The sequence below is a fragment of the Telmatherina bonti genome (genome assembly GCF_933228915.1).
Source record: "Telmatherina bonti genome assembly, chromosome: 21".
NCBI lineage: Eukaryota > Metazoa > Chordata > Actinopteri > Atheriniformes > Telmatherinidae > Telmatherina > Telmatherina bonti.
In genome coordinates, this window is record NC_136630.1 from 14,809,689 (window position 1) to 14,833,872 (window position 24,184).

At 36.9% G+C, this 24,184-nt stretch overlaps 1 protein-coding gene across 1 annotated transcript in view; it reads left to right on the top strand.

Moving 5' to 3' along the window:
* Nucleotides 1–876: 876 nt before the first annotated feature.
* Nucleotides 877–24,184, top strand: part of LOC306771895 (zinc finger protein 385C-like) — a gene marked incomplete at both ends in the record, with an annotated part of 34,902 nt that continues 11,594 nt past the window's right edge. The window contains one exon of the mRNA XM_079261217.1: nucleotides 877–1,150. Coding sequence (XP_079117343.1) covers nucleotides 877–1,150 — 274 coding nt within the window. The remainder of the gene's footprint in view (nucleotides 1,151–24,184) is intronic.

The following is a 24,184-nucleotide window of genomic DNA, read 5'->3' on the forward strand; positions in this document are numbered from 1 at the left end:
AGGCCATCCTTTTTACATTTGGTGTCTCCACCAGCAGAGCCCATGTTCCCACCTACTGGACTGTGATGCTTTCAGTCAGATAATTGTAGTGATGGAGCTGCAGCTTTGAAGTCCATATTGCTGGTTGGAGCCTGATGAATTCCAGTGAACACATTTCCATTTGCTTTCATCTTGTCAAGTTGAATTTTTAGCACAGCTAACATTTCACCAGCGATGGTTTCTGGTTGGAGAGGGGGCAGGTGGTTGGAGGGTGGTGGTGGGGGGGGATAAATTGTCGAAACACCATGAGGACTTAATTGATGCCATTATCATATGAAGAGAAGCAAAACAAAGAATTCACTCAGACTTTGGGTGACATTTTTACATTCACAGCACAGCTTCCGTTTGTCTGCAGCATGATTTATGCTGTCAGTGTGCCATAATTGCTCAGCCATTACAGCTACTGAGGCTGCTGCTCCCACAAAGAAATGCGTTGCTTTGTGTAACCCGCAGAATCGGCTTTTATTATCTGATGAATCAAGGCATGTTGGAACAAGATGTGTACTTGTGTCTACTCCCTTTCAATGTGCTATCAGAGATTTTAAAACAGAGTCTGGACTTTGACCTATTTGTGCACATCCTGGTCAAATGATGTGGATAATCTAAGAGTGTTCAGTTTTTTGCCTATAAAATCTAATAAAACTGCATTTTTTTAAAGTAATAAAAATGACCTTTACTCCTCTCTAAATTCAGTCATGATGCTCTGTTGCCCCCCTGTGGAGGCTTTAATGTCATACATTATTTTGAGTCACAATAATAATATAGTATTTCTGTTATTTTCTATGAATGTACAACACTTTATACATACATTTATGAACTCTAAATCTTTTTTCAGAGATGGAGTGTCCAACGAAGAATGAGTGGACAGATGGCAATATTCCTCTAAACAGTAAGGAGGGACAGGATGAGGAAGAAGATGAGGAAGATGAAGGAAAAAAGAGAGTCAGGGGAGGACTGAAGGCCAAGAGGGAGCGCCGACAGGGAAGCAGCAGTGCTACTTTGTGTCAGGTGTGCAACATACAGCTGAACTCAAGCGCCCAGGCACAGATCCACTACAGAGGGAAGACCCACCAGAGGAGGCTACGCCGACTGGCGAAGGCTGTCAGCGCAGGTGGGGGGGGACACAGCTTTGGTTTTTTTTCTTATTTTCTTTTTAAAAAAAATCTTTATAGCTTTTCTCACAGGTGAACACTTTCAAGTCCTTAGTTACAGTACAGTAGTTGCAAAAGTACTTAAATTGGGCTGTTAGGACACATTTGGTGTTTTTCTTCTTTTCTAACGACTTATCTTATATTTTGCAAACATTTACTCAACATCTATTTTATTTACAGTAAAGCTGTGATTGTTGCTCAGTATGGAAGTTAGTTTGTTTAAAATACACGATCACTTATGTTTCTCGATGTTAGATGCATTTTAACACATTCTGTAATTAGTAAAAAGGACATTTTTGGTTCATATCATCCTCTTTTAGACAGTTTTCAGAGATCTCTAGTTGTTTCCAGTGTTGTTTTCCTGTGTGAGATTGGCATGGTGCTTGTTTTTGCTGCTGCATCTCTTATTTCTGTTGCTGTGTGCGTGTTTCTTTCTGAACAGTTGCAGAGGTTTTACACAGTACATGATTAACAGGGGACAGTGTATTGAATAAACCTTCAGGAAGAAAGTATCATTTGAGATAAGTGTTTTGCCAAATTCAGATTTAGGAAAGTTTGGCTGCAAACAGCAAGATTTTATTTCTAGCATGAGTGAAAACAGTTCTCTTGAATGAAAGAAAAGAGGATCTGGATATTCTGCTCATAGTTATCCTTCTTTCAATTGCTCACTACAGTGGAAAATTTATAAAGAAAGAAACTGGATTAATGCTATAATTATTCTATTTCACTATGACTGAATGACTTCAAATTCTGTGCTAAAACAATTACTATTGCTGAGATAAATGCCGGTTATTAGATTTTTAGGCCATCATAATGAGTTTAAACTGACATGCAAGGCCAATTAAGATACCTTTCAGAGACAAAGACAAGTCAGACAATTCCCCACAGGAACGGATCTTTTCTTATATAAACATTTTTATCTGTCTTACTAGAAAGGTCACAGGTGTAGTTGATGAATTAATGATAACTCCATTACAATTCAGTGTTTGGGTGTGACATCATACATTACCAGAGCTCTGAAACTGGAGCGCCTTCACGAAGAGTCATCATTTATTTTATTAATCACACCTGAGTCATTCGTCCAATAAGTGGATGAAACCTCTGCTATGAAACACAGCCACTGTGGGTGCATTAGCCCCAAATGCTGCTCAAACCGGCTGAAAATTGCAGCACTTATTACCAGAGAGGTCCACCATGTTTGCCGACACGGACCAAAAAACTCATAACTTGATATTTGCTTGACAGCACTTTAAACTCCATCAAAGTGACCACAGTTCAATCACAGACGCTCAGCTCTGAACAAAAACATTATGAACCCTCTGCAAATGGATGTTTGCTGTTGTTGCATTGCCACTGGTTTTCTTCTTTTTTTTCATTCTGCAGTTATCATCAGTTCATCCCGCATGCGGTGTTTATTTAGCTGAGGCAATTTTCTTAGTATTTACAAATGCATGTGTGTGTGTGTGTGAGTATAAGGCTGAAGCTTTAGATCAGGGGTGAGCAAATCTGGTCCCTAAAGGGCCATAGTCTCTACTACAACACACATGACACACATCAGACTTAATTAGCAGACCAGTCCAGAGCCTGACATCAAATTGCAGTGTGTGTGTGTTGCAGCAGGGAAACTCTGAACACTTGCAAAACTGCGGCCCTCAAGTACTGCAGTTGCCCACACCTGCTTTAGAGTCACGTTGGACTGTCTGCAAACACAGGTTGCCAGTTTTTTTTTTGTATGTGTTGTTTTTATATGAATGAATGAATGAATGAATTCAAGCAAATCTTGCAAACTTGTAAATGCACACATCTGCAGACTGTGAGGAGGCATTATGCAGAAAGAACGTATTAACTTTTCCAGAAAATAATTTGGCATTTCCAAGTACTTTTGGCACACCTGTTTTGCTGAAGGGCCATTAATCACTTTCACTCACCACCACCTGTCACTCCTCTGCAGTGACCAGCTTGATCAATCTGCATTTGGGGAAAAAAAAGCCTCCAATGAACCACCAGCCAATAAAAGATGCATTTTTTATGTTGATTTATGAGACTGTCTATCAATGCTGACTTTCCACATATATTTAATCGTTCCAGACTAATACAGGACAATAGATAAGATTAATTCTATATCCATAGTTTAGTTATTTTCCTGATTTGAACCTTATTTTGTCATAATTAGAATGTTATTGACTTTTTTGGTCAGATAATGGCCTTTACAGATCATCATTCGTACTTAAGAGTGTTAGATCTACTCCAAGAGGAAACTTGTGTGTGTGTGTGTGTGTGTGTGTGTGTGTGTGTGTGTGTGTGTGTGTGTGTGTGTGTGTGTGTGTGTGGGTGGGTGTATTATCATCTTTGGGCTTTGGCTAATAACTTCCTTTTTTTTTTTTTTGACTTTTCAATATTGTTAGCAAGGTTTTGCTCTGGTTTTACTGAGGAATCATTGTGCCCATTGTGAGTTTCAGCTAGTTTCCATAAAAATCAAGGTCAATTGCTGACTGCATGTTTTTCTGTTTGAAAACAGATTCCAGAAGAATGAAATAGGATGAGGACACTCTGAGGCTTTGCATATCCTCTATATCCTCACCAGAGGCAGGGGGAAGAAACAGGGCTCCCACAGATATCACCTTCTCATTCAATAATTTACTGAAATAGTGGCAGTGATCTATACTGTAGCCAGTAAAATTAGATTTTGACCATTTTAGAGTAATCAGCATCTTTAGTTGTGTAGAGTAAGGAGCGAGGAGCAAGGTTTGTATGTGGTATCCTCCATTTTAAGTAAACCAATGACAAAGTACAGTGATTGATTTTGCAGGTACATCTGCAACCCAGTATTTTACTTCACAAGAGGAATGCAGAGTTGAAATAAAAAATAAATTTAAAAAATGTCTTTTAATATCTTCACATTACAATGCAGACTGAACTGCTTAGCAGTGACTTCCTCAGAGTATAATTTATTGTTTATTGCTTGTGCTGATGAAAGTATTAGACTCAATTATAAACTGGGTGTTTTCACAAAGCTATTGTAGTCAATTATGCACCAAATGCTCAATAATCCCTTCATTAAAAATAACAAATTTTCAGTAAAGAAACTCTACATGTCATTTTTGGTTCAGAATTTTTTGTCTGCCTTTCCAGAGTGTACCCTGCCTCTCGCCTGAAGGCTGCTGGGATAGGCTCCAGTTCCCCCACGATCCTTACTTGGATTAAGCAGGTTCAGAAAATAAAATCAATGTATCTGTCATGAAACAGGTTCAGTTTAGTTTAATTTGGTGTTAAAACATAGTAAGAGAGAAAGGTTGAAACAATTAAATTAAGTTAGATTTGACAAACATTTAAAGTTACCAAATTGTAATGTAAGTTGTGTTTCTAACAGTTAGCAACCCATCTCCATTTTCTCCAAAACTGCATTTTTGTGAATCAAATTATTTTGTATTCAACTCTGCTGCTCATCCTACAAATGTAGTTTCTATACAAATGGTATTTAAGAGGGAAATAAACAGGCTTTCCAGCAGTGTAAGATTTATTGCAAGGATGCATTATTACAACAAAGAAATAATTGACTAAACAGAAATTTTCTTGCTTTATGTGCCAAGTTTAGAAAACAAGTTAAGTATTGTCCATTATCAGTCGCTGTTTAACAACTACAATAACCATTTATGGACATTATTATATTACCTTTATTTATTCTAACTCTTATTTCTGTTTTAACTATTATTCATATATCATTTATGTATTTTTATGCGCTATTTATATTTTCTTCCATGTTTTCTGAGCAGATCAAAGGTTTAAACTGTTCTCTCTCTCTTACATATGCACAAGTTCATGTTTTACTCACATTGCTACAACATGTAACCTATTCGTTTATTTGATGTTTTGCTAAAAGAAAAAGAATATGCATGTTTTTCATGATAAATCATATATTTGTGTCAGGAAATCATCATCATAGATGCTTATTTCACAGCAGAGAAGAAAAAATGGGAAAGAATCAAGTCAAATAAGGTGTCTAGTAGCATAACTCAGATTGTGCAGCAATGAACCCGACTAATAATACTTGTGCCCTATGTCTCCCTTCCCACAGCAGAACTAGCTTTGGCTTATTTAGCTTCATGAAGTGATTGCACAAATGAAAAGAGATTTTAGTAGGCTGGTGCTCACTGGGGGCCTTTTGAAAAGAGAACAGAGCAAATCACTTTCCACTGCCTACACTCTTAAACTGCAGGACGGCACTGTAGTCTTTCAATTCAGGGTCATGGTTTTCAGGCTTTTGACATCATTTGTGTAAATGCTTTAAAATAAAAATAAAATTTAAAAAAAAAAAAAATATATATATATATATATATATGTATATATATATATAAAAGCCCCTTTCAGACATGCTTCTTTTGTCTTTAGCAATGTCGTATGTCTGTGTCCTATCCCTGTAAGCACACTGGTCACTTGACATTTCTCCATAACTTAATCCGTCCGAACTGAATGATGTCAGATTTGGCTTTCATTGTCTGGAATCACGTTTGTATAATTTCAAATACCCTCAGGTCTTGAAAGCAGTGACGTCACATGCAATGCACTCACAGAAAATCAGGCTTTAGAGCAAGATGCACGCGAATATAATTTCCATCATTTCAGGCTAAGACATGTGCATAAGCATCTGGTCTGGTGCACAGATTACTGACTGTGCATTAATGCACCAATACACACTAATATAACACAGATACAAATAGACTACAAATATGCCACACTCTTAAATAAATCAATAAGTCAAATTAATCTGATGAGATATATATATATATATCTATATATACATATATATATATATATATATATATATATATATATATATATATATATATATATATATATCATCAGATTAATTTGACTTATTGATATATATACATATATACACATATAAATATATATATCAGAAAGAGAGAGATACTACATCTAACTGTAAAGGAAAATTAAGCTTTTTGTGTTATTCAAGCAAAACCTCCCTTCACTAATGGAAAATCTCTAATGTTCTCAAAAGGAGCTGCAGCACAGAGTAACTTGGCTCAGTGCATTTCTGAAGGTTTTATCTGTCCTGTGTACCAGCGTATATTTGCTGTGCCAAAGAAACATCCAGAGGAGCAGCATGTATGCAGGAACATACATGCAAATAAGTGCTGAAACATTCTTTGAGAACTCTTAAATAGGACATCTATCAGCTGGAGTTTTGCCCTTGTTCCATACTGCAGAGGCTGCTGAGCAAAAGCAGCCATTTTTCAAATATCACTTTATCGGTCACTTTGTGGACATGGGCGTTGGCTGGCACAGATAAAGAAACAGGGACTGAGGTTAGCTCATGCACCACCATGTCTGCAATCTTAGCATTGCCTGAATGGTGGTTGTGGGTGATTTAAAAAAAAAAAATAAATAAATAAATAAATTGTTGTGATTGTGTAACTATAGCTATAGATGCTTATGATGCTTATAAAATGTTTTAATGTGTGAGTTAGGATGATAGCACTGAGCCTTTGGAAACATTATTGTTTCTGCCTCCCCATCCTTCCTCCCACAACCTTTATGGAACCCGTGTTTTCCATATGCAACATAAATAGAAGTATTCACAGCCAGGTTTTAGTTGGTCCATGACAAGATGAAAGCATGAAGTGTGCAGACAACATACAATCATTCTGCTTAAGGCTCTTTGCCCCAGTTTCATCTGAATGCAGCAGCCTGAAATCAAGTGTAAAACTGTCAGGATTTGTCAGTACTATGCTTCTACATCGTCCTTATTCAAGTGGACAAGGAGCACACAGAGAAAAATACAAGCTCTGCACATGTGTCTGTATGTGTACTTGTGTTATGGGGGCATAAATCTCTTCACATAGTCACGTTAGGAGGCCTTCATTTTTAGGGAAAAAAAAAGAAAATGGATCTAATTTGACGGCAATTAATTAATTTAATGTTTATTTCTGGTCCAATGGGAACTTTTTGTTTCAATGTGTGAGCCTGCTCATTGTTTCTGTGTGCACACAGAATAATTGTGTTATCTGGAGTGATTCTATTGTGACTATTGTGACTAGAGTGTCTATTGAATGAACAACAATGCAATGAAGGGTTGCCCGACAGTGTATATCAGTGTTGGGATGTCACTGCAAATATCGATTGATGCACTTTTAGAATGAGTTTAGTTTTCAGATACAATGTGCGTCCTCCTTTGCAGCAACAACAACCAGTGTAAAGGTTCATACATTCTGTAAAGGTAGTTCAGTGTGTAAAACATAGTCATCAATGCAGCTGGTAGGAAGAAATCAGGTCATCAAATGAGCTAAATGCAGAGAAATTTTTGCAAAAACCTTTTTACAAAAGGCTTGACACAGTCACTGTGTTGTCCTGTAGGTTTCTTTACCATTAAATTGTCTATATTATGTCAAGTCAGAAATACATAATTATTCAAAATAAACAAAATAAGAATTCAGATTATCAAGAGGAGCTTCATAACTATAAAGCGCCGATTGTCAAAGCAAATTTGCTCAGCACAACAGCAGCAGGACTATCATTCTGCTTGCTAGAATGCTGGACAAAAGAAACTACAAGCATCTGTGCCAAACCCCAGCATTCACCATATTATATGTTTGTCAGAGAAATGCATCAATTGTGCCTTAACGATAAACCTTGTAAATGAAACTTAAACCAACGTGGCTGAACTCTGCTGTTTAATTCCACTGCTGATCATATCAGTCACACTTGAGTAGTAGAGGGAGAAAATAATGACTTTGTGTTGCATGACTGACTTCTGTAAACCTGGAGTGTTGGAATAATTGATTGTAATTAAAAAGAAAATTACAATCACTTGACAGCAGTATGAATCACAATAAGTGACCTCATCGCGTACATATCATAACATCTGGATGTGGATTTAAAGTTTCACCCTCCTGTTTATGAAAGCAACTTGCAAAGAGCAGCTGTATCTCTAACAGGGTAGAAGCTTATTTATAAAGGGTGACTATTGTTGTCAAGTAATGCCAGGAAGGAAACTGCATTTAAGTGTCCTTAAGGGAGCATGCAGGTGCAAATCCTGAATAGGAAATACTGGCAACGAAGAGGAAGAAACGTGGGATGGTTGTGTTGTTACCAGCCAGTCCTCTGCCAGCTTTCTCTCCCCTCTTTCTTGCTCTGTCTCTTGCTCCTTGACGCTGCCTTGTACACACAAAAGAATACACACTTGCTCCACAGACACTTTCAGCTTCTACTCTTTCTCTTGTAGCATCTAGTCCGCCTCGCTCTTTCTCTCTGTTGTCTCATAAAGGGTAGCGTGATCACCAGAGCATGACATTTTTAATTGAAGCTCATGTGCGTTGCTCTTTCACTGCCGCAGATTGGATTGTAGCCGAGATGTGTCATTGACCCGAGTAAGGACTGCCATTTCACCTCAGGGAGAGAATCAAAGTGAAGGAAAGATAGAAAGGGAAGAGACGGAGAGGGGTTCTTTCTTTGATTGGGTTTGTTCAACTTCTCTGACTGGAGATCAGCGGGTTGGAGAGTCAAACACGCAGGAAGAATCGTAAAACACGTGGAGATGCTGCTGGGTAAGACCGCTACTCTTACAATATGCATCAGCGGCACTTCTGTGTTGGAATGTACGAGCATGATTGTAGCGCATGTGATGATCTTCTGTCAGTGTGTTTTACAACAAAGACTCCACATCACTGCTCAAGGCAGGCTGTCTCCTGCCTACCATCTGCCCCCATTCGGTTTCTCTGCATACAAAATGACTCCCCGGACTGTTTGTTTTTCCAATTGACCCCTTTTAATGAAACCAAGTGTGGAGTTCAGACCAAGACAGCATTCTGGTTCCCAGATGTGTCGAGTCATTTTAAAGCCACACGGGCACAGTGCTGATATCACTGTGCAGATTGTTGCCAATTATGTCTTTACATCCTCGGGGAAATTTACCCAAATTAGCCTGAATAATTGGAAGCTGTTGAAGATAAAGACACTGTGAATATAAAAAGTCATTTGGATTTTTTTTTAAGTTAATGGAACAAAATGTTTATTGCAATTAAGGTTTTTTAGATTTTCTTTAGCCGAGTTAAAGTATTTAATTTTATCATCCAGCCATGATTTCCTAGAGACACATCAAATTCTTTATGGGGTGTAAATCAAGGAATAATCAAGAGTTTGATATAGACAGTGCTGCAAAAGCATTTACATTTACAAACAGAACAATGTAAAAGAATAAATGTACAATATTTTTTACAGAACCATTGCTGTAATTTTTTAAAAGTTGCCATAAACACACAGTTTCAGCTCCTTAGTGAACACATTGTCTGTCTGTGTTTCTTCTTTAGGCAGTTTAGAGAATTCAGATACATCAGTTCTCACATGATTTTTTATTATTCAAAGTACTCTGAATAGCATTTACTGAACAGCATTTACAGAAAGAAATATTGTTTTATTGTAGACTAACCATCTGTTACTAGAGGGGGTTAAGGAATATGCCATAAGATTATTAATGTCCATACCTGTGAATGGAAATAGTGAAAAATGTCTGTGTTGCAGCGTTGGGTGCTTTCTTCTTGAAATGGCAGATTAGGGGGATCAAAGGGAAAACAGCTGTGGAGAAGATAACTGCAACGTTTTGCCCGGTGGCCGCACTGCATCTGTCCCCACCCGTCGTCAAGGGCTCTGCTTTGATGATGCAGTAACGTTGCGAGTGTATAAATATCATTTGTGTTCAGCGTAGCATGAGATGATGATACAAGAAAAATTGTCAGCGGCTAAATTTACGTTTCCTCTGGATATTCAGTTTAAAAGTAATGGAGCTTAAATAACTCAGTGAGCTTCAATGACTGGGTTCACAATGTTAAAGATGCATAAAACTATCTGCAAATGGAGATATCAAAGGGCGCTGTGTCTGTTTTTGATTTCATGGCACATGCTGAGCATTGCAAACACACACACCTTCATTATAACGCAATCTGTTTTCAGGCAACACAGCTGGAAGTTAGTGATGTCTTTGTAGATTCTCAGTTATTTTCAGCGTGACTTTTGGGATGACATCGATGTCTGCATGATTTGTAATGTGGGATTACGTTTTGCTGTCTAAAGATTTCAGTTTTCTTACAAAGATCATGTAACTCTGCAGGAAAAATATTAGTAAGTGTTCTTCCAAACATTACCATTTTATTGTCTAAACTGTGGTTATGGGCTGAAGTTATATTTTAAGGCCTTGTACAGTATGTGTGAACCTGTCTTCCAGGAAAGGGGGATGAAGCTAGCTAGCTAGTTCTATCAGCACAAGTTTCACAAAGAGGCGGTGGTGTGGACCCAAAGTGCAGAGACGGGAGTCAGGGATGCAAAATCAAGGTGCTTTAAGTAACTAAACTGAAAACTGAAAGGCTAAACTAAGGCATTGAGAAGCAAACACAGGAGAGTAAGGGTAAACTAACACGTGAAGCAAAAATATGAAGCTAACAAAAACACATGGAGCTAATAGCACAATGAACCATTAACTGAGAACATAAGCCAAGGTGTATAAATACATGGAGGGAGAAATTTGGAACAGGTGAAATGAATCAGAAAAATATCAAACCAGGTGAGCGAGTGAACAGGAAACGAGAGATGAGGGAACTAAACAAGGAAAACTACAAAACAAAACAGGAAACCGGAACTGAAAGGACACAAAAAATCCAAACCATGACAACAACAAGGACTGCTTTACTAATCTGTCATTAAAATGTGTGTCAGAATACTGACTGAAAACTGAATTAAAGCCTTTACATACTCCACAAGGTCAGGGAAATTTGTCCTTGTTCACAACATGTCAAGTGAGTCATTTCTTCACATCATCAACACATTCAACACATCATCTCAGCAAAATGTTTTGTCCCATGTGGAGTCCAACAACCATCATGTGATTGGATGGAAAATTAAAGTGGTCATGTCTATAAATGTGTGAGTCAGAAAATTGTCATTTAGTCTTTTCCACACATACAAAAGATTCAACAATGATGGATAGTTTGAGGGAACAGTTAGGCAGTCAGGAAGTATGAAAACACAAAACATGAGGCATAAAAAGACACAGACACGACTGAGTAAAAAACCTGACCCACCATATAGAGTATCTTCAAAAAGTATGAAATAAGCAGGCCAAAATTATGTTTGTTCTTGCTCTCGTGGCTTATGTTCTTAAAGCAGTGTTAATATTCTACTTCGTAAGACTCTTCTTACATTTTGTAGCAAATTCTTTGCTGCGCTGTATCCAAAAAGAGATTTTTTCTGATGTAATTTTAGTTGGATCAACAAACCTTTCACGTGACAACACATGGAATAGTTTAAAAAGCTATTTAGGAGGATTTTCAGTCATTGCTGTCAGGGGTTTAGTGTGATGGTTTATTTAAAACATCTTCCAACATTTACAAAAATTTAGATGGGATGTCTGGTTCCAGTCTCCAACATATTTTGCATTATGTCTGACTGAAGTTTTTTCTTGTAAATGTGATATCTTTGCTGTGTTTACGTGCAATCCATGTTGGTTTTTGTGACTTTATCCAAGGATTTTAACACATAAATCTGACTAAACAGCAACTGAAATCCATATTCAGTCTTACTTTTCTAATTGTAAATGCTTTTTATTATTGGATTTTCTCTACTATTTACCTGTTATTTACTATGCACTTTGTGCTGTAAGCTGTGTATGTGCTTAGTATTTTCTATGGGTGAAATATTTCTGTGTTTTAGGGGATTGCAGATAAAATGAGCTCAGGGAGCTACATTCTGCTACAAAACATAAACAGGATTCCTCTGTTAAGAATGCTGTTGTACTGGATACCTGTTCACTGAGCTAAATGAACTAAAAACTCAAAGGAAAGTACAATACCCATACAATCCATATATAAAGTTAGAGGCTCCACAGGCAAATCCTCTTACTCCACAAATGTAGTCTTTATTGCATTTTAAGTTGTCTTGAATTCCCTGAGACCCCAATCTTCTGCGTCAAATTTTATTACCAAGAGTTTGTGTTCATGGCCCATCATTTTAGCTGAAAGAAATACATTTTGTTCTTTGGAAATAAAGACATTTTTATGATTTAAAAAATGCAAGTCATTGTTTTGTTGTGGAGCTATGGAAAAAGGTTTTCAATATGTTTGAGCAGGAAGTTCATGATGGGATTGTTAATTTTCCCGTTAGTTGGCATTATTATCCAGCACAGTTAATGAGTCATTATTCTAATCGAAGGGAAACAAGTATGGAAAAGTCTGGGTTTAATTGCTATACGATTGTGCAGATTATCTTAATGATTAAACATAATTAGTATAGTGCGCTGGCTTTGTATATGGTATTACAGAATTGTATTACATTTGCAGTTGTAGAATAAAATTACAGGCAGCCTGACAAGCGGATTTCATATCAGTTTAGTCTTATCTTTTGCTGCCAGCTTGCATTTATGTAAAAACATTGTTTATTGGAATGATTGTGACCACACAAACCCTTCCCTTATTATTTTGTTGTAAATATATTTATCTAATATTCAATTATAAGATAAAAAATATATACCGAAAGTGTTTTATGGATTACATAATTAAAAATTTTCTTGCGTTTTTACTGACCCCGTGAGAGCTCCATCTGACTTCCTCCCACTGTCCAGAATCCTGCATTTTAGTTTCATTGGAAATTGAAAATTAGCTTTAAGAGATAATGTGAGTATGCATGGCCTTTTGTTTTCATGTTGGACTAGTAGCCTGTCTGATATACACCATCTCTAACCAATGAGCTAAATATGTTAGAAATTGTTCTTGAAAAGCAGCTCATGAAGACTCACAGTGAATTAAAGCATTTCCAGACTCTCTTTATTCTACTATAATCCTGAATTTATAACTGCAGGCCTCGCAGAGAAACAAGCATCAGATTGTTTTGACTGTTTTCTAACATTACCTTTTACCTTACACCTGTTGTGATCACCTTAATCGCTGTGAGGTGGATTATCCTGACTGGTTAGAATTGTCCACACTCATTAAAAGAAGATCAAACAGTGCATTATGTTATTTTCGTAATCGACTCATTTTATCCTAATCAGAAACTTAGTTTTAGAAAACTGAATGTCAGTCTTTTGTTTGGATTTTCTCCACATCTTAAAGAAAATCCCCAAACTGTTTTAACCCTATAAAGCCAAACGTATTTTATTTGATACACAAAGATTCTGAGATGTTTTGCATCACTTTATGGTGAAAACTTTGCTCAAAATAGAGAGCAGTTTGATTCTACAGGCATACAGATGTTTCCTTCCAGGTGGTCCATCATCCTTGATGCAACCTACTGTGTGTATATGGAACCACATGTTATGTGTGGCAGCTGATATATTGCAATTTTTTAATGAAGTGTGTGTTTACGGATCCTTAAGTTGCTCAGTGAGAATACTGAGAGGATGTACTCTGAGTTTCACAATCTTGTTCTCTTTACATTTAAGTGAAAATCTGATTTGCTGCATATCTGTACAGTCAGCAGGATGTGTTGACGTCTCGCATGCGATAAGGCATACTTTTTATTGTGCTGTATTCATCCTGCATGTGGGACGTTTAATGTGAATTTAATGTGTGTGAGTCTATTTAGCATCTTGATAGTGGCATAATTAGCTTAAAAGCAGCAGAAGGCGTTAAAAGACGATGAGTTACACATTCATTTCCTGCTCTTTATTAGATTAGACTCTGCTGTACATGGATAGACTTCGGGTGACTCAGATGCTGTGTCAAAAACGAGGGCAACATTTTTCCAGATGCATCCTTTGCATGGAGATGCTTGAAATGGCAAAGTACATTAAGGTGATTTAATCTTTTTAGATATGTCACAGATTTTTGTCGAATATTCTGGATTCACCAAGAAGATTGTGTGTGGATGTGCTGTTCTCACCAGAACTGAGAGGATTATGTTGGCTGTCTGTTGGATACTTACTGAGGAGAAAACTGCAGGCGTTCATTGCATCACAGATTATTTCACCTTCTTATAACTCGTGCTAAAATCTGATTCCTTCCTTTCCCCAAATGAATACTCCTGGATTAAAAATTATATTAAATCCCTGTAAGAGGGGTCATTTCAGGACAGGATACTTTTCTGACTGATGACTATTAGAGAATTACTGCAAATATTCCAACATGAAAAAATGACTTATCTTTTTTCCCCGATCCATCCGAGATGGCTCTGGTAATCCAGGATTGTCTCTCCTACACTTATGAGTCCTCTAGCCCTTCTTTACTGTTAATCTGTCCGTCGCTCTAGACAAGATGTCCTAAATGCATTTCTAACGGCCTAATAAGTAAGTAATGTCTCTCTAATGTTTTTTAAATGGGCAGGAGTAAAAATCAGAACATACTCGTAACCTGCAAATGAGAGAAACATGAAATTAAGCAAAAAATATGAATCCCATATGAAAATAATCCCAGAGAGATGGAGTTTAGATATAATGTTAAACCAGCAGCATGAAAACAAGTGAGCTATGATATACTAACAGAGATCAGCCTGGAGTTGCAAAGTGATTTGACTCACCTTAATTAGAATTTTTATTTCCCTCCAGTTATTTCACACTTTTAGTGGAGCTGCAACTTTAATTCACTTGGATGTATATGCAGTTTCTTTTATATTTAACCAAAAACTCTAACTTTGTTTTGTAATTTGAACATGAAATAATGGCGTTCAGCATACAGGACAGCTGTGACAGTTGTGGTTCACTTCGATGGTGGAACCAACACCAATAAAATTGCAAAAACACAATAGTTATGAGCTTCTCTCTCTATGTACAAACTGGGGTGTCTGAACATGTTTTTGTGTCAGCAGCTATCAGTGTGTACAGTGATGCAAACAGCACCTGCCTAAATAAGTAAAGAGTTCACTGCATACCTTTGAGCAAAAGCCATTATAGGTTGTTGGTCTGTTCAGGTATTTTTGTTTTGTAGTTCATTTACTCCGTATTTAACACTATAATCATGCCTAGATGGTGACCATCAGGTTGCTTTATAAAGTGGTATTGGTATTTTATGTGCTCAGAAAAGTATTTTACAATTATGCCTATTTTAGGCTTAAAAATCTAAAGTAATATTTTTATTAAATTGTCAGAATGCAAAGGAAAATGATAAATGTCATTGCACATTTAATTCGATTTTTAAAGAATTAAAGTGCTGCTGTGATATGTTGTTTCTTTGATTTTCATTCCCACATATTTTCTAAAATCATATTGTCTAAATGGGATCCAGCATTCAGATACAAAACAACCTTATGATCCTTTATAAGTATTTTTCCACTGGTATATGGACTCTTGAGGACACCTGTGGTATGATGCCTTCCCTGTCTTTCAGCCAGGAGGTGTGACCATCTGGCTGTAGCTCTTTCCAGTTTGAGACTGCCCGCTTTGTCAGCAAAACCCACTCACATTTCAGTGTTTTGCTGAAACACTAACGGATTAAAACAACGTTTTTCCACATCTGAGCACACGCCTTAAGATTTTTATGCCATATATGATGCTGCCAGACGAACTGATGCTACTCAAAAACTGACTGAAAATTCAAGCTCAGTCTTATTGAAATCATGAAAAAGAATAAGTGCATGACTGTATTTCATTTATTCAAGTGAGACAAAGATGGTGGGTGCCCCTGATGCCAATTCAACTATTACACACAGCTGTAAGTGAAGAGTGTTGAAGAAAAATAGCTTTTTTGTAACTTGAAGTTGAAGGTTTAATTTTTTAAAATAGGTGGCTAAACGTTCTCCTGCTTGTCATATTCCTGTCCAAAGGTATCGGGAGGGAAAATGCCAGAATATAATTTGTTTCATGTTAAAGGAATTTTTGACACAGTAAATACTTCCATATATTCCTGATATTCCCGTCCAGGCTACTAATGCATGACAAATAAGCATGTGGATGCAGCCATAATGTGAACATTATATTGTGGTCCAGTGCTGCTGATATACAAGTAAATCTCTGATCAAGGAAGTTTATAAGGAGCAGCGTTAATCAGCACAGTTTCAAACAAGTAGATTTGTTGCAAATTAAGTCTGCAACAAACCAAAAACACAAGTTGAGCTTGTTTGTTGATGCCGTAACACAGGCTATGTAAACATAAATCCAGTTAGCGCTTCATTTGATATATTTAAGACATTCATTTTACCTCTGATTTAATACATTTATTAAATAAGCTAATATTTTTAAATGAGTTGTGAGAGATCTCTCTTCAGTTTAACGGCATGGATACCTTGTTTGTTTTTATAGCTCAGTATTATGAAGCATCTATCCAAGTCAAAATCAGAAGAAACCTACTTCGACTGTTTATACAAAATACAAATATATTACACAGATGTATGTAGTTATATATAATTATGTATAGTTATAATAATAATTATATATAAATATATAATTGTAAAAATATAAATACAGTATAAATCTGGAATTATTAATTATTATTAAAGGTCAAAATGTGCATCGTAGTTGAGGAATCCATTAGATCAAATCAAAACAAAAAGAACAACTTTGGGCTTTTCCAATCAGTTTGGAAAAAGCTTGCTAAATATTTCAATAATGTCTGCCTTACTAAAATCAGGCCATCTATAAACATGGGCCAATCTGCAAACTCTTACAGCCATGTTGATAACAACATTTGGAAACATGGAGAAATCCAGTGCAGTCAGTAATGACTTGTGTCGTGCAAAACTTATTAAACCATCTGTATAATTCATTTAAATATGTACCTCTCAAAGGAATTCTCCAATTATTTATGCAACTGATACATACATACATGAACTGATACATCTTTTAAGGTGAGACGTTCCCCTATAAAGATGGTTGTTTAGATTTTCCTCCATTTAGACATCATGTTTGCTGCAGTTTAGAGGGTATCGAGACAGAAAAGCTGCAAGTTTCCAAGTTCACCAGGTAGATCAAGCTCTGCCGGACTTTAAATACCAATAAGTACGTGCCATACATTTGCAATTCAACATATCTGATTTTACTCTTACGTTAGTTTAAGTAGATAGTGGCAGTTTATTTTAAGTGTTGATACAGACGTGCAGCACGCTATGAAAAAGCAGAGGGTCATTAACAGAAACACAGTAAATGTAGCTGTCAGTGCAGAATTCATCCCTTAAGACTTTATCATCTTCTTTTTTTGTCTCCAAAGGCTTTACAAAAACACAAGAAGCTAATGAGGGTTCATCAAGTGCTGTAATTTTGTTCATGTTACTTCAGAATATGACAAAAAAAACTTACTAATTGCCTAGTGAAGGTAAAAAATGAAAAAAAGACATCTTTAGGATGCTATTTTCTTGCTGCTTTTGCTAGCAGTGTGGATAAAAAGGCTGATTATCTTTACTGTTTCTGTGTAATTTTTCTCTGTGGACATTACACGCTGTGCAAGATCATGTCTACAACTGTATCCTGTGATTTTTCTTGATTTTAGTCCTGAATTTCACCTTGAACAAATCTCAATGAAAGTCTATAGCTCCTGGGGCTGAAATGTGCCGACAATGCTTTAGTCAAAAGTACAGCAGATTAGTACAGGGAGCCTGGTCAGGGTGGGTGGTACCCTGCAGGTAGAAATTCTCCTGAAGCCACCGCAGCTGGATGTGTTTAAATTGTCACTGACAGCCAACAGGAGAGTTTGTCTCTTGGCTGTCAGTGACGGCCTAAATGCACTTTGTCTCAATAAAGATGATTTATTTAAAGCCCACACAGAGCTCAGTGGGGACAGTATGTCACGCCATCATGGCACAAGTGGTACAAGAATATAACAGAGCTGTCAATGGCTGTTTTAATGGGTGTTAATTCTTCCCCAGTGCTCATCACAAATGCCTGCTGTTATGTCTGTTGTATGCAATGAATAGCTTCATCATCACAGCAAAAGCACAACGGTGCACCAAACTCATGTTTTACAATTCAGAAAAGCTGTGCACTTTATGCTAATGTAGACAGAAAAAATGCCATTCAGTTTTTATGATTTAAAGTTTTTTTGCAGCCTTTACAACTTGCCCCAAGCATAGCAGGACACTTTTTTTTATCTCGAAGCATGGCTTGCTTTGCTAAATTAGCCCTGAATGACTGAAGTGATTGCATGACCGAATGATGTTCTGCAAACTGAAAGAATACAGCTGAATTTGTTTATCTATCATGATGTGCAGCAGTGACTGGGATGGGTTTATGCTGTGCTTCAAAACATTCTGACATTTTCTTGATAGAAAAAAGTCACACAGTGGCTTATATACAGGTTCAGAAATAAAGAAATGTTCATTCCTGTGTGTGCTGTGGCTGTGATTATGATTATAGATATGATTTTGGTTTCAGATTTCACAGGCTCAAATAAATTACTGTCTTGTGTAGATTTTATATTAACAGAAACTCAAAAGCAACAGCTGAGATGTACATTATTAAAACTAAAGGCCTTGTGGAATTACATTTATTTATAATGTAAGACTCAATCATCCCAGGAATAAAGAATCCCATTGTTGCACAAATTATTATGTTCTGTTTTTCTTTTGAAATTGCTCATATTTTTGGTTTTTTCTTAAATTTTCCCCTGGGTTGGAAATGTGCAGCTGGAATATTCTCTTTAGCCTGTATTTTTGAGATTGGGATCAATGTTGTCTGCCTGCATTTTGATATTTCCACAAGTATTTTCAATCATCACCTCTGTCATCACGTCGGCATTTGCATTTCGCTGTCAGGATTTTGTGTTGTAGTAGTTCATGCAAAATGAACATTACATCATACAAAAATGATACAATATTGTGTAAAAGAGCTTCATGTTTTTTACTTTTTGGAAAGTGTCCATTGAGGTTGACATAAATGCAATTTTCACACTGTTTGCTCTGTAAAATATATAAGACTAAAATTTACAAGGGATGTATTTTTTTCTTCAAAGGATAGTATTATTATTTAACCATAATCAGTTAGTTTTCATATCTTTCCTGAAACATTGGCTTTTTCCAAAATGTGAACCAACACTTTAATTCTTGGCTCAATAAAAGCTGGGGTTTTTTTGTTTGTTTTTTTTTGTTTGTTTGTTTTTATTTTAAGTTTTATTAACAGTTTAAATGCTTAATATCAGATTTTTCTTTTGGAAATTAGGATTACCTAGAAATATCTAATCTAGTGTTAGAGAGTAACAATTTGAGTCTGAAACCGACTCAAGTCCGTGTGTTTCAGTCACATTTGGAAGAACATCTGTCCCCAGAGAAATAAAATATCAGCCGTTTGTTCCAGTTTCTCTGGTGTTTTGTCCTGCTGAAGACTCAGAAGGGGGTATCATAGTGTCTCATTCACAGAATCTCCTTTATTGTCTAAATATGTTTTTCTGCATTAAATGAGGTAAATTAAGAAACATCTCTAACGCAGCTGTCAAAGGAGACTCAGACAATGTGAGGCAGTGTTAGAACTGAAAATAGGCCTTCAAGCTACCATGTTGGTTCAGAGCAAAGATGGAGAGCCAAGCTATGATGGATAATCCTGAGAAATGCAAACACCATGAAAAGAGCCAAAGCAGCCTTTCCTCTGATGCTTTTGCTGCTACGAAAGCCTCTCATCCCTGCTTTTGCTTCCACGCATCATAAAGAGATGCTATTTCCTTCCTTCTAGGACTAGTGTGATGTTGAGTCATCAAAAGACTAATCTGGGAAATAATAAAGATTAAACCTTCCCTTTTTTTACTTAGGAGTCTGTAATTTCTCCAGCTCTTCATCTTAAATACCTATTCCTTCAGTACGGAAAGATTAGGTGACATGACCTACTGTCCCAGCTTTCCTCCTCAGAAAAATTCAGATAAAGATTAACAAGCAGTAACTGTGCTCATTTGAAGACATGGATTTACATTCATAGTGGCAAGAAAAAGGAGAACTGCCACAACTCTTGTTAGTGCCAGTTTTGCCATTTCTGTAATGGGTCATGAAAGGATGTTGGAAAGACACCCTGTGTGGAAGGTTTTAGGTTAGGTTAGGTTTAGGTTAGGATGTGTTTTCTAAGTCATATCAGAGTCAAACCCACGAAGAAGAAACTAGTTTCATACATAATAATAATTGTGTATATAATTATTACCATCCCCACTAATTATTAATGTTTTGTCAATGAGAAAACTGCAGAGGATGCACATTTCTCTCAAGAAGATCTGCGTTTTCTATCGATAATGGAAGAAGGAATCTAAATCAAAACCAGATGGCTACTGAAATGCCTCTACCGTTTAAGACAGACAAGCCAATTCTCCCAAACAATAAAACATGTGCAAGTCACCGTCTTAAATGTTTAAAAAGGAGATTTGAAAAGGACAAACAATATAATAAGGATTATGCAACCTTTATGAATGAGATAATATGTCATGGGGATGCAGAAAGGATTCCAGTGGATGAAATTAACAAGACCCCTGCGTGGTACCATGGAGTGTACCTTCAGGGAAGATAAGAGTGGTTTTTGACTGCTCAGCAAAGTTTGAAGGCATATCGATGATCACCTACTTAGTGAGCCAGAGTTAACAAGCAGTCTGATAAGTTTGCTCTGTCGTTTTCGTTGTCATAATTCCTCACTGCATACTTACCTTTATGAGGTCATGACCATCGTTAATAGTAGACCTTTAACTGCACACTGGCTCAATGATCCGACTGGACCACAACCTCTTACACCCAACCACATTTTGACGAGGAAATCTTCTGTGATCTTGCCTCCTCCAGGTCATTTTGTAAAAGAAGATGTTTATCTTCCTAAAAGATGGTGCAGAGTGCATTATTTGTCAAATAAATTTTGGTTCTGGTGGAGAAAAGAGTATTTACTGACTCTGCTGCAGAGACAAAAATGGCATAAGACACTTAGAAATGCACAGATCAATGAAATTGTAATTCTGCTCGATGACTCAGTGCCTTGAACTGAATGGAGACTGGCCAAGATCTCCAAGGTATACCCTAGAGCAGATGGACATGTTAGGAAACTGCAACTGTTGATGGGTGATTCAGCCCTTGATGAAAGAGAGAAAAGACTTAAAAAGCCAGTTTATCTGGAGAGGCCTGTTACCAAAGTGACCCTCATTGGAGCTGAATAGCTCCGGATTGTGGGCATCAGTTATTACATTTAAATGAAGAGGTTCTTTGTATTTTCCATTTATGTTTATATGTAAATCACAAGTGATTTGGTGGGAGTGTAGCTGCTATCATTGGCAGAGTTGAAGTTATTTAATCATTTCTGTTATTTCTATCATAATTGTATCGAACTGCTTAATGAGCCATTTAGTATTCAAGGCGGTGATGTTGCAAAGTTTTGGTGATGTTGAATTCCGGACCTTTTTGTCTAATAGCTCTTCAAGCAGCGACGTGTGGTTGCAAAAGAGTTAAAGAGAGAAAGAATCTTAAAATGGAAATAACTACTCAGGACTCACGCACCAGGAAGATTTTATTTAACCCCTTTTTATTTAATGCAGCCAATAAGGTATGTCAGCTTGTGTTTATTTTTCTTTATTTATTAATGTAGACGCTAATGTGTTAGCCAATTTCACATCACACTCGACCTGTTGTGCTTATGAAATGTGATTGATATGTCATGTAATATATTTTTGTGTCTTTACAGTTCTCGGCATGGTTGAAGATGTCAAGAACACCTTGTGTCCGTAATTAAATTTGAGAGATGTTACAATTAATGATTGAGAGAATCAAGAATGACTTAGAATTCAAAGAAGTATGTAGTTATCATGACTTTTGCTGAAGCAACTTACTTTTTGGTTATGTATGCACTGTTTCCTCTATGGCTGAGTCAGAAAAGGTATATGAGACTCCCACTGGTTGGCCTCCTGTTTCACAGTTCCTCACACACATGCAAAAATTTGATAGAATATTTTAATCATCACACAGTCCTAGTGGGGTCTCTACCAAGACATTCTTGTATTTGTAAGCAAAACATTTTTAAATGACTAAACCAAATCCCTCCCCACTCAACAATCTCATTTTAGTTCATAGCTACAATAATAGAGTTCATGTGTTTGAGGTCATGAACTTGAAGCGATGAGGGGCTATTTATAAAAACACATCAAGGCCTCAAAATATTCCCAACTTGATGGGATGCCACTACGATACTTCATCTTGTCATGTTAAGCTTCTGCCCTTTCTAGATGCATTGAAATGGTTCGTTTGAACCGTTGGATGCTGTAAAAGTTCTAACAAGTCATTGCAGTTCTGGTTTGTTGGGAAAATTGAAGTTTAAAAGTCTCCCCCATTGCGCTATGTGGCCATATGCATAAGATATTACTGAGATCCATTCAAGGTCAGGTCACAGAGCCAACAGATTCAGGATTAACATCAGACGCTCCATGACACCAGTGATATTTTCCAGTTCCTCTTGGGGGATCTTGAAGTGTACTCAGGTCAGAAGAGATACATAATCCTCCAGCAAGTCTTGAATCTACCCTGTCTACTTCTATTAGAACATTTCCAGAAAACCTCCAAAGGTTGGCAACCAGGAGGTTTCCAGATCAGATGTGCAAACCCCTTCAGCTCACATCTTTTAGTATTGTTGGGCAGCAGCCTTACGCCAAGCCAAATGTACGAGCTCCTCTCTCAGTTTCTCTGGATGAGTCTGAGCACCGTCTCAAAGGAAGCTCATTTTATCAGCTTGGATCAGAGACTTCATTCCTTCAGCCATGACCCAAAACAATTTGATTAAACATGAGGGTAACATTAATAAACCAGCAAATCTAAAGCTTTTCCTTTCAGCTTATCTCTCTTTACCACAGCGGACCAGTGTAGACCCCTGATTACTGCGGACAAAGCCCCAATTTTACCAAAATCAGTTTCACATCTGTGTAGGAGAAATCAGAAGCTCCCCAGAAGTTGTTCTGATTGGCAGATTAAGCATGTTGGCCAAGCAGAGGGGAAAAAGACTGTCTCTTAACTGGAGTTGATCTCACTTTAGGTTTCTTTGTTTGTTATGTAATGTTGAAATGAAACACTAACATTTCTGCGTGCTTTTCACTGATCTGCAACACAAGCAGTGTGGCGAAGTGTTTTGGATTCATTACTAATGTGTTTGATCAGTAGCTGTAGTTTTAAACACAGGCTCCTCCTTATTGGTGAAAACTTATGTAATAGTGCTAATTTTGGTTTATGATTGAATTTAGACAAGTGTGAAGGAATTCACTCTATTCTTAGCCTTATTTTAGTCATTTTATAGTTTAACCAGTTTATTTCACAATATTTTTGTTTAATTTGCTCACATTCACTCTGAAAAATAAGTTCACATCAAGGAGGCTGACATAAAAGAATTGATATTAATATTTTTTTTTACATTTGCTTGTGGCTCTGTGATGAACTGGTGGCCTCTCCAGGGTGTACCCTGCCTTTCACCGGATGATTACTGGGATCGGCTCCAGCTTCCCACTACTCTTAATTGGAACAAGCGGTTAGGAAAATAGATGGATGGACATTTGCTTGCCCTTTTTTTCATTGAGGTTATGAGATCTCAACCCCTCTTTGTGTTTTTCATGAGTGAAGACTATCTTAGAGAAAAGCAGTAAAAGTTCTAGTGTGTAACATTTAGAGTAGTGATGGGGTGGGGGGTGGGGGGATGCTTATTGCCCTTTAACCCTAGAACACTAACGTAGCAGGAGTTGCTAGTGAAAATCCAAGTAGCATAGGTGAAAATCACCCAACTTTAGTGTTCTAAGGTTAAGTCATCTGATTATACACAATCAAATTTAAAGCAGGATTGTTTTTTTTTTTTGTGTATTTACTGCCCCAAATAAGTACTTAAAGACATTTATGTCTACAACAATTATAAAAACAAGTCATACTGTTGTATCACTGCTGCTTTGTAGGCTACTTTAACTTCACCCCCAGGTAAGGTACATCTGCAAAGAATAATTTAACATCTTTTAACATTTTCTTTCTACTGTGACTACTGATGTATAGTTAGTATTAAATACCTTTTCTGTCCATTCTTTCAGCATTGTAAGCTTGAGAAGTGGCTCTTGCCTTTCTTTGTGTGTTTGAGCTCAGATTGAACCTTCTTT